The sequence below is a fragment of the Ctenopharyngodon idella genome, chromosome 5, assembly GCF_019924925.1.
Source record: "Ctenopharyngodon idella isolate HZGC_01 chromosome 5, HZGC01, whole genome shotgun sequence".
Taxonomy (NCBI): Eukaryota; Metazoa; Chordata; class Actinopteri; order Cypriniformes; family Xenocyprididae; genus Ctenopharyngodon; species Ctenopharyngodon idella.
The window spans coordinates 32,119,702-32,131,764 of record NC_067224.1 but is presented as its reverse complement, the minus strand read 5'-3'; the positions used below and the strand labels follow the sequence as shown (position 1 = coordinate 32,131,764).

The 12,063-nt window shown below is 36.4% G+C and overlaps 1 protein-coding gene across 6 annotated transcripts in view; it reads left to right on the top strand.

Annotated features, from left to right (window-relative positions):
• The window catches only part of garnl3 (GTPase activating Rap/RanGAP domain like 3), a 65,887-nt gene that overhangs the window by 12,692 nt on the left and 41,132 nt on the right, over positions 1-12,063 (top strand). For 5 of the 6 annotated variants that reach the window (XM_051895247.1, XM_051895242.1, XM_051895244.1 and 2 more), the window contains exon 2: positions 8,785-8,854. In XM_051895247.1, coding sequence (XP_051751207.1) covers positions 8,785-8,854 — 70 coding nt within the window. Of the gene's footprint in view, positions 1-3,395; positions 3,742-8,784; positions 8,855-12,063 lie in introns of those variants that run through there. The other variant, XM_051895243.1, reaches the window with a different exon arrangement.

Sequence of the window (12,063 nt, the reverse complement as noted above, 5' to 3'; positions counted from 1 at the left end):
GAAAAATGTCATTATGGTTTAAACTGTTGTGTAATATTCTTTTGTAATGTGTATGCATGTGTATTGTTGTGAAGTGTGTGTGTGTAGACCTGTATGTGATTACTGCACCTGTAATTTGAACTCTTATGTTGACAATGAGGTGCTCAACCGCACATTTCATTTGGTGCTATAATACCCACAAGCCTCGAAACAAAAGAGTTTAGGTTACAAACACACACAAAAGCCTGTGCACACACACACCTGAACAAAAACCATTCAGCATATAAACACCCATGCATGCTCTGCTTGATTTTATGTAAAATTCTAATTATAAATGGTTTGATTTTCTTCTGTTTGTCAGTTTCCAAACAAATAATCTTACAAAAATTGCGGTTCTTTTATAATTTTACATGTTTTAAGTGCTTTTTTTGTTGTTGTTTTTTTCCCAAGAGGATTGGGAAAGTCATTCAAAGTCCTTTATAAATAGATTAATTGAATAATGAATTGTACTATGTTGTCCTTACATTTCGAATCTTATAAAATGTCAAATAAAACACACAGTTTTACCACACATACCAATTTTTTTTTCAATATAGGTTTCCAAATCTATTCATTACCTCTTCCCAATCATTCCATTACTACCTGTGATGTCATCAGGGAGGGACTTACATACCAGAGACACGCTGATTATGTTACTTTTGTGTTGGAGTCTGTTTACTGCATGCCTCAGTTTGGCTAATAACATGCTGTTCTGCTAGTAATAATTATAAAGAGTAGTAATTCTGAAATTAAATCTCTGCTCACTTCCTTTTGCATATCTCAGGATTCTTATATTCCTAAAAGTCCCCCTGTAGTCAATAATTGTATCCCTTAAAACTAAAATGACATATTTAAATGTTTTTTCCTATGAAAAATATTTTGTCATGCCTTAAAATAGCTTGAATGTAACTCTACACCCTTGCTTCATTTAGTATATACAGATCAATGAATATGCAAATTAGCCCCACCTCCACTCACTCACACGAGCTCAGAGATCCACTCGATCAGCTTTACTCAAGTTACTGTAGTAAATTTTGCACAATGGTAACGCTCTTTAAAACATCGGACACATGACGGTATTAATATGATTAGCCTTTTGCTTGACTACGTTATCAAACAGCTAATAATGTTTTGCTAATATTACACAAATCATGTAATATTACACAAATCAGTATCATTGGAAATGCTTTGAACAACTTGGAACGTCAGTGGAGAAAGGCAAATAATTCATCATAACATCGTAATATACATCATATACATAATTCACCCGCTATATTGCTAAAAGTACCTGATTTTTCATATCAACAGAAAAATATTCCGGGATAACATGGCTTCTCTTGAGACTCCCCTGCTTCACAGCATAGTTAATGATATGCTAAACCCCGCCCGCACCCTGACGTGATTGGTTACAAGGTAGTTTGTGACATAAGAAAGACCAGAGATTTCAAACCGCGTTTTTGAGAATGTCTTTGGTTTACTAAAGTTTTAAAGCGATAGTTCACCCAAAAATGAAAATTCTGTCATCATTTACTCACCCTCAAGTTGTTCCAAACCTGTATGAATTTCTTTGTTCTGCTGAACACAAAGGAAGATATTTTGAAGAAAGTTTGTAACCAAGCCGCTTTGGGGCATCATTGACTTCCATAGTAGGAAAAAAAAATACTATGGAAGTCAATGGTGCCCCAAAACTGTTCAGTTTCCCACATTCTTCAAAATATCTTCCTTTGTGTTCAACAGAACAAAGAAATTTATACAGGTTTGGAACAACTTGAGGGTGAGTAAATGATGACAGAATTTTCATTTTTGGGTGAACTATCCCCTTTAAGGAGAAAATACTCAGCAATGGTGTTGACTTATGAATTTGCACATGGTTTGTCTTAAAGCATATTAAAAACGCTACATAGACATATAAACAACATTAAAAACTTGATTTTCACCACCATTAAAAACTTGATTTTTCACCACAGGGGGTCTTTCACCCTTTCTCTCAGTCTTGCTATAACTCTCTCGCATTTAAACAGTTATATGCTCTGCAGGTGTATAATGAGCAGAACAGGCATGTAGATGTGTCTGACTGTGTGACACCATCAGACAGTGAGGGTGAGTCAAGAGAGAGAGAGATTAAATGAGAAGAAAAGGTTATTGTGTGAACAATGACCTCATTGCGTCCCTCACTTCTGTGCTAGACAGGAGGATTATGGATAGACCTGGGGCAGTGGAAAGAAGAATGAAGGTTATGAGATCATAAGGGCAAAAAACACTGTCTAGAAACACAAACAGCGCAGGAGGGATGTTTTTCATTAACGGTTGGTGTTCTCAGTCCATTTTGTGAATGCAAAATGTGCAGAATCCTTGGAGACAGATGTCAAAACATGCACACATTCACATATCACATGCATGCAAACACATATGGCTAATGATCTGCCTTTTGAAATAAAGCCCAGTGGAAAAATTACGGTTACCCTCATTTGCATGGACTCACCTCATAATGTGTTTGCATACAGAGCTGGTGACAAGTTATTCCTTTACCTATGATGAAGCAGCTGTAAGTCACAGTCACCAATTGTGACATTATTGAAAATCATGCAAGCCTGAATCTTTCTAATGTAAATGAGTGTCATAATGAGAAGCTGTCTGGTTCTACAGCACGATGATCTCGGGTAGCGTTACATGCTGTTCAACGCACCATAGGCAGTGCCTGTGTAAATGCCTCAAAATGATGTTGACAGCAAAACTAACAGACGTGGAAATTTTGCTAATAAAAAGATTCTCAGCATTTCAGTGAATGCACTCGATTAATAATAATCTTTCACCCTTTAAATCACTTTGCCACAAAGGCAATTAAATATTCCAATTAAAATATTTCACCAAGTGTTTTGTATGAGAGAGAGAGAGAGAGATGGGAGAAACTGGCCTCGTCTATTTCTGCACATTTATTGGTTAACTCCAGGATCCCTCAAAAATTATTTTAAAAAAATAAGTATTTTTTGTTATAGAAAAATAAAATTTCTATTTTACTTAACAGTAATATATAAGCTTTTATGGTAAACTATTCTTAAAATTATGTTTTTAATACATAAATTATGCATGAGTCGTCTTAGGGAATTCACATTTATTTGGATTTTATTTTAAAAGTTTTTTTAGCTATGTTGTTTGAATTGGAGTGCTGTGTTGCTTTTTATGTTATTTGGGTTATAGCATTAATTTAGTGTCGTGTGTTACACTGATTATGTGTTCTGTCAGTTGCTGCTTATTTAGAGGCTGCTATTTTCTTGTCTTTTATCATTTTGCAACGGGTCTGCTCTAGCAACGTAAAGAGAACATGCAGTTAACAAGCTCTCCACCTGACTTTCTCGGTCACGAGCACGGCGCGCGACCGTGAGGGGACTCCAGTCCATGAGAATCTGCTTCTTGAATGTTCAGTTACGCGCGAGGTGTGTCCATACGAATCTAACCACTGCGTCCATCAAGGTGCATTAAGAAAGAGACCGGCAGAAACGCGTTACTACCAATAGCCTACAAAAAAGGCAACGCAATGAAGAGATACAGCAGCACGCGCAGCTGTCAGGAAAATGATGGTTACTAATCTGTCTCTGTGAAAGAGAAGACTAAGAAAACAAGGCGAGGGACAGAAGAACTTGGACTGCGGGAGAGAATAACATCGCATGGGGCCATGAGCGCTGCAGACCCTGCAGCGAACAAACTGTTGAGTTTCAACCAACGGTAAAGCATTCAGTTACTGTATTTCATGTTTATAGATATTGATATTTAAAATGAGGTATTTGAAATCAGTTGTTGGTTTGTGGAGGTTATTCTGACACAGTCATTGCAGCAATATCAGGGGTTATATACTCAACACATCTCATTTCAACGTGCAACAAGCGGCACCCTCCCAGGAGTGATCAATCAGCATATTAGATGCGGATATTGGAAATATGCAATTCCAACAAGAATCATTTATTTTTCTTTTTACAAACTGGTATTTGAAGCCTATATTTTAATTATGCTAAATGTGTGTGTGTGTGTGTGTGTGTCTTAATAATGTTGCGGTCTAGTAAACTCAAAGGGACACTTAACCTAAAAACGAAAATTCTGTTATCGTTTACTCACCCTCATATTGTTCCAAACCCCGTATGACTTTTTTCCCGTCAGATGTAAAGCAGAATGACAGTCTCAGTCACCATTCACTTTCATTGTATGGAAATATGCAGTGAAAGTCAGCGGTGACTGAGCTCATTTTGTCTAGCATCTCATTCTGTGTTTAGAAGTCATATACAGATTTGAAACAACCATAAAGTGAGTGAATTACAGCATTTTCATTTTTGTGTGAACTGTCCCTTTAAGAAGAAGCTGCGCTCTTATTTCTCTTCAGCACCGCAGTAATATTTGTACATACTAGTCCACAAGTCTGCATCGCAAGTGTTAAGATTAAATTCTGCTGGGATGGAGGAAAACTCCTCTGTTTTGCCTTAGCCTATAGGATACAGTGGTGATGAAACACAATGTTTTAGACTTTCCCACTGTGTAGTGGGATATACTAGTACGGAAAAACAGTAAATTATTCATGCGAATGCCTCGGTAGAATGGACATCCATGCGCCAGAGTGACTGGTGTCACTGTAAACGTGATGTTTTCTCTGATTAAAATATGAAAGAAAACACGAACTACCAAAATACTGATTTGCTGTTCATTTTAGCCGTTATATAGTGTATTTTTTTGTCATGGTAATGTGTTGTGACAGTGAGGCATGCGCAAATATAGCAGGTGGTTTTCCTGAACACCGCAGCGAATCTGCGGTAATTTGAGGTGAGTGTGATGTCACCCTGCAATTATTTACATGACAACATAATGTAACCTCCAGTGAGTACAGGACAAAAAAAACATAAATCCACCTGTTGACATGTCCTAACTAAATGCAGCAGGAGTGTATCAAGCATCTGTTACAGTAACAGTAGTTTTTTACACAACAAATCCACATACTTAGCACTGAATGTCAGATCATGTGTCATCGCAACAATACAACACATAGGCTACTAAGAACTCTCCATATAATGAATATAAATATAGACTCATATTTCAGCTAGCCTGCTACTGAATTATCACCACAAATCCCAGAAAAATACTTCAAGTTGTGAATCTGAAAATAAGTGATTTTCTCTTACATTCTTTCTCTCTGATATCTTTGCATGTGTTTATCTCTATTATCCACTTTTATCACACATATTCTCAAAAGGCAAGTTCCCTGAACTCTCGCTGCAGTTAGTGCTTGCTTAATTATATTAATCTGTTTTAACAATGCCATTACTTTTTTCTACAACAGTGTTGGCACATAATAAGAAAGTTGGCGCTCGAGGCAATTTTGTTCTTAATGATTGCCATGTCAGATGTTCATTGTCGGACTGTCTGCGGCAGCTTCACTTGTAACCTTTTCTTTGGTCATGTGGCAAGACATCAGAGATGCGCGGTCTGAAAATGTCTGAGTCTTTGAGCTCTGCATCATTGGAAACATGATATCATTCTAAGATCATTATGACTAAATTATTATTGAAGATGCATAACAGGAGTGATTACTGTGAACAAACTTGACCGTATTTGGTTTCTCGGTATCACCAGAGGGTAATGGCCACGCTAATTATGTCATGCTGTTGCTGTCATCATAATCGCAAACACGGTCATGTGCCGGTGCACTACCACTATTGTCATCATTATTGGATTTTTTTCCATAAACATAATCTCATTTTTGTGACATCTTTCAGATTATTCTTTTTATCATCAGAACCATTCAATCATGAGCAACAATCAAAGGACTGTTTGAGAATATGAATGAAACAATAAGACGTTCTGCATCTTAAGATGTCTATGTCCTCAGCTGTTAATTGTTTTCTCCTCAATGGTAGTGTTTCTGAATTTAGTAAAGCAGCTTTCTTTCAGCCCCGTGCCACAATAAATCATCTAATGATGAGCCACTCCTTTCTTTTTCTTGTTCTCCACAATCACTTGCTCATTTGTCTTTAAATGCGCTTAGTCAAATAAGATATGCCTAACTGACTGTAATTCAACAGTGGGTGATTCTGACAGGATTATGAGGCCATTTCTGAAGTCGACCTTTTATCTCATTTCATTTTTTTCCCCTCTTTCAATTAACCATCTCCCTTCCCCCATCTGACTGCATAGCAGAGGTGCATAGGAAATGAGGCATCTATGTGTAAACTTCTTCTGAAGCTATATAATCGAAGAATACATGTGCATTTGCAATTTCAACATATTGTATATAACCATGACCACACGGGATCTGCAGAATTCAGTATTTCATTTATTTTTTAATTTAAAGAATTAGTTCGCTTTCAAATGAAAATTAGCCCAAGCTTTACTCACCCTCAAGCCATCCTAGGTGTATATGACTTTCTTCTTTCTGATGAACACAATCTGAGAAATATTAATAAATATCTTGACGCATCCGAGCTTTATAATGACAGTGAACAGGGGTCACGAGTATGAGCTGAAAAAAAGTGCTTCTATCCACATCCATCATAAATGTGTACTCCACATGGCTCCGGGGAGTTAATAAAGGCCTTCTGAAGCGAAGCGATGCGTTAGTGTAAAAAAAACAAAAAAAAAACAAGTTATGAAGTAAAATATCTAGCTTCTGCCTTCCGTATTCAAGTTACGAAGAAAGTGTAAACTGTCACTTACACTTTTTCCGTAAGTTGAACAGGGAAGGCGTAGGATGTAACGTAAGCGTTTTGAACTGCTTTACACTTTCTTCGTATGTTGAATATCTGGCGGAAGCTAGATATTTTACTTCATAACTTCTTAATTATGGATATTTTTTTTACACAAACGCATCGATTCGCTGACGTGAACTGACCCATAAATGTTGTTTCTTATGCTCAAATAGCATTAAAAAGCATATTTTAAAGGCTATTTTACCAGCCAATGAGCATGTGCAGTCCTAAGCGTGAGTCTCCGGTTTCGATTGGAACCGGAGCTTTTAACAGCAGCTGCAGTGATGTAATTACTTTACCAATCAGCGATTGGCTCTTTTACTTAGAAGGCGGGACATATTCCGCAATATTGCACATTGCAGTTTCTCCCATTCATAAGTAATAAGAGCGCACCCTCTTTGATTTTACTATATTTAAATCCATAAAAATCAGCTCAAAAATGCAAACAATGTCTGAAGATTCCACCTGGTTATGACTTATCACCCCGTATGCATGCATGTGCAGTATCTCTTCTGTTGTCTATAAAGACATTCTAAGCTGCATTCTGCACTAATGGAAACATAATGATAGCCCTCACACAGAGGAAATGTGTTTGCTCACACGCACTATTTACATTGCACTTGAAGTGAAATGGCTATAATAAATGTAAGCATTCATGTGGCTCAGCATATAAATTGTTTAAACCTCAATCAGAGGAGATGCTGTCTTCGATAAAGCAAATATTATGAAAAAGAAAATAGTTTTGAGGAGTACTTCATATCACTTAGCCAGAATCACAAGTAATTGGCTAAAACAACAGCATTATTAAAGATGGGTTTGTATTATTTTTTAAATACTTTTTCATATCCCAGTTTAATATACAGAGACATCTATTAATAAGACATTCGTGGGTTGATGCCTCTGAAAAGTAAACACAGTTGCTCTTATGATGCCTTTTTTTGTTCGAGTATCTTAACCTGACATAGCAACACTGGCTCAACCAATGGTATCAGGGCATAAGGATTAGGTACCAAATCAGGACAGTAGTTCAGATTTGTACCTGCTCTGGTGTGTGTGTGAGTGCATTTATGAGGACACAAATTTGTATAATGACATGGGTATTACACTGGTATTATGACGTAAACATTTCATGAGTCCTCATATTTAAAATAGCTTTAAAAACATACTAAACAATGTTTTAGTAAAAATGTAAAAATGCAGACAGTTTCCTGTGATGGGTATTAGGAGTAGGGCTAGTGTAGGGGGACAGAATGTACAGTTTGTACAGTATAAAAACCTATGGAATGTCCTCACTTTTATAGCAAAACAAACCTGTGTGTATGTGTGTATTTAATATAATTGTTTAAACTAGTTAATATGTGCAATAATAGCTGGAAATTATGCAACTGTAATATAACTCCATAAAAGCAATGCACACACTTTTGTTGGAAAACAATGGCTTATAAACATTTTTATTGCTCTCAAAAGGCACCTGCATTGATTTGACAGGGCAAGTGATACGTAGTTCTGTGCTAGTGGGCTATCCTTATTGGTGGGGGAAATTTGGAAAACCTGTTTGAAAACAGTACTATTTTTGCTATTTTATTTGGCTATGATAGTGGCACATAAATGACACACCTTTAGTGCCTCTTTGGTCTTCCTGTGAATTGGTTGGAATTGAGGTTTTGGAAAGATGTGTGATGTCTAGTTGTCAGCTGAGTCACTGAGCATGTAGTTCTCGCTCTAATAATCTGAAACAATTTCACTCAAAAAGTCAAAAAGACTGCAACATCACAGGGTTGAGGTGGAGAGGCCGGGGCTTCTACTTTTTGGAATTCAGGTTTTTGGTATTGAAACTAAAATGCTGTTTCTGTATGTTCACATATGATGAGTCAAATAGCAAAGCATTTCTCTATAAGAAATCCCATTTACAATAAGACTGTCTTAAAAGTGTAAAACATACAAACACTCAACAGTTCTTTACAAGATAATGAAAAGATCGTATTGTGTGCTATTAAAAATCATGAAATCAGTTTGAATTGTTATACGCTTTGTTTTGCAGCTCAGCATCAGAGGATCTTGGGTGCAGGAGAGGAGAGTTCAGCCGGAAACACTATGGATCAGTTGAACTGGTGAGGACTGTCATATTTTAGCTCTTCTGTATATATTTACATATTCCACCTCCTCCTTCTTCTGTTTCTTCATCCTTCTAATCTATTTTTCTTTGCCTGTGCACTGCTGTGAACGTAGAAGCTATGTGTTGCTCCTTGATTTCTTATCTGTTACAGTATATATCTGTGGTTCGGTCTGTTACATCAAATGAGATTCGTACATCTTTGTAATTAAATTGTTCTTGAGATGAAGTTCACTCAAATATCATCTCACCCTAGCAGGAGCTTTGCAATAAGTGAAATAGTCTGCATCATTTATATAATTCAGAGTGTTTTGACTGGTCAGACACATGTGCTGTATTGAGTTGGTGTGGGTGTGTTACTTTTCAGCAGTGTCTGTCTCTCCTAGATAGTTGTTGCACGGAGGAAGTGGCTTAATACCACACTAGATGCTACTTCCTATGTGAAACGTGCAAGAGGTTTGTGGGTGGAATGAAATGGGTGACCTTATGTCAGATAGAGCCATGTCACAAAACCACATGCATTATCATGCACGACAGATGGAGAATATAAATGCGTGTGAGAAAAGGAGAGAGAAGGGCATTTGTTGCTGCATGTGCCATTGTTCTTCAGTATCTAAAGCTACAGTGGCGTCAAAACGTCTTAGACCACTAATGTAAATTGAACTAGCCTATATGATTGTATGACCATGATGTTATGACATTAGTATTGGTAATACGTTTTTGGGTTGTGTAGATAATGTAGAATAATTGCATAAGAGTACCTACTCTGCGCTCTGTAATACTTGATTGGTTCGGTCAGTCGCTCATTCTGATATTTCTGACCGTTGTCCAGGGCAATACTGACCAACACTGTGAATGTGTTCTGTTTCTTCACAGTTTCTACAAGGCAGTAAAATATTACATCTCCAATTGTCATCTCAAATCAATATTTCATGTCCATATATTTTTTTTTAAGAATTTACGTAATTATCCAGAAAGTCATTACCACAAAAAATAAACATGGAAAGGTCGATCCTGGACACTCCATGCGCTCTTTCTTTTCACAAAATAAAATAATTTAAACTCAAATCAATATTTCATGTCTGTTTATTTATTTAGTAAGTAGCCATGTAATATGTTTCACACCGCATCCCTCTTCTCTCTGTTGGGGTTTATTTTGCGGTAATGACCATCTGATTGCACATTACCCCTTTCTTATATCCGTTGTAAATTTAAAGCAAGAAATATCCAGTTTATTTTTAAAAAAAATGTAATGCATGCAAGCCACATTTACTTTTGTTATGTTGTCTGTCTTTATTTTTCCATTTGAATTGTTTTTATTCCATTTCTTACTGTTTGTTTTGCTTTGCCGCATTTCTCTTATCAAATTAGGTTGAGGTTGAGCTATGAAACATGCTTGTACTGTTTCTCTCTTTTTCTCTAATGATTGCTGTGCTTAATTACATTCATTATTCCAGAATGTGTGTAAGTCTCTTATTTTGGTTGGAATCATTGGTTGTTTTGTGTATTTATCTGTCTGACAGCGTTATTCTGTTATGTCAATTATTATATTATACTGTTAATTGATTCTATTACAGTTTTTATGCCAGTGTTTGCATCATTTTACATTTGCACTTGCATGTGTGTTTTGCATTTAATAGTGTTAATCATCATGAGGGAAAAATATACATATTGTCCACCTTTGTCACATTATTACACAATTATACTGTGCAAACATACACAAGGAAGTTAGCCTCACATACAGATTACACACAGACTGTCTGAATTATAATCAGAGCATGATTATAGGGACATTTTGTGACTATACTTCTTCTTAGGCTGCAACCTGAGAACCAAAGAAATGTATATGCTCTTGGATGTTTTAGATGCAATTTCTATATGCATGGCTGGCTAGCTGTATGTTTCAGTCGGTTTATGTAAGTGCATTAGCTCTAGGGATCCTCTTATAGGTGATTTTATGACCTCTAAGTGCAAAGTGTGTATGTAAGGGCTGATGTATGTAATGTGTGTCTATGTGAGGGTTTTAGGTTAAAAGCTTCCCAAGTGCTCCATCCTCTCATTACTGAATGTTGGCCTAATGTAAACATGACTGTTGTTTAGACACTATTACATGCCAATCAACCATTTCTAGAAGTGGCTAGACATCATCTAGAAACTCTGCAACCTATTATCATAGCAAACTCAAACAAGACATTGGACCTGATCATTGATCATAAGCCAATGCAATATTTTTGGAAACCAGAATATATGTTGCATTTGATGACTTCTCCATCGTTAATAAAGTACGTAACGTATGCATGTGTAGTAGGAATACAATCTGTACGAAACGCATCAGCAATGTTGACTTTGGACATACTACTCATTTGACATACTTTTTTTTGCATACTTTATAGTATGGAAGTAGACATATTTGCATGCAGGGACTGTGATGTCAAAGGTTGACTACTTAATTAACATATTCAATGAGATACCAAGAAAGTATGATTCCATCCAAGGTTGTAACCATCTTGAACATTGGAGAGGGAGACAAATGTCACAAAATGTAATGGTAATTTTTATTTATGATTTTTTTTATTTTTTTTAGTTTAAAGTATGCTCACTTTCACTCTTAATCGTGTACCTAATATGCCAAAAATGGCTGTTAATTTTTCTTGTCTTTAACATTCAGTTACTAATTACATTAAAATAATTACGTAAATGGTACTGTATAGCCTATTTTCAATTCAAAACAGTGAGATTTGACAAAAAAAAGTTAGTATAGTACAGAATAGGTTGCATGACTGGATATTACCGTCATTTCTACTGTAAAACAGTTAAATATTAAAGGGTTAGTTCACCCATGAAATTTCTGTCATTAAGTACTCACCCTCATGTCGTTCCACACCTGTAAGACCTTTGTTTATCTTCAGAACACAAATTAAGATATTTTTGATGAAATCTGATCCATACATAGGCAGCAACATCATTGCACCTTTTGATGTCCAGAAAGGTAGTTAAAAATACGTCCAAATGCCAACTCAGTATAGGCCGAAGCTGAACACCTGAGCAGCAAAACGCATGCATGTGATGCTGACACAAGATCCAGCCAATACTGAGCCGGCATTCGGACGACCCATAGGAGCATTTACTAAAGTTGCGCCCCTATCGACAACAGGACACTTTCGTTTTAATGCATTGTACCCTTTTATCTGCGTCATATTGCGGGTT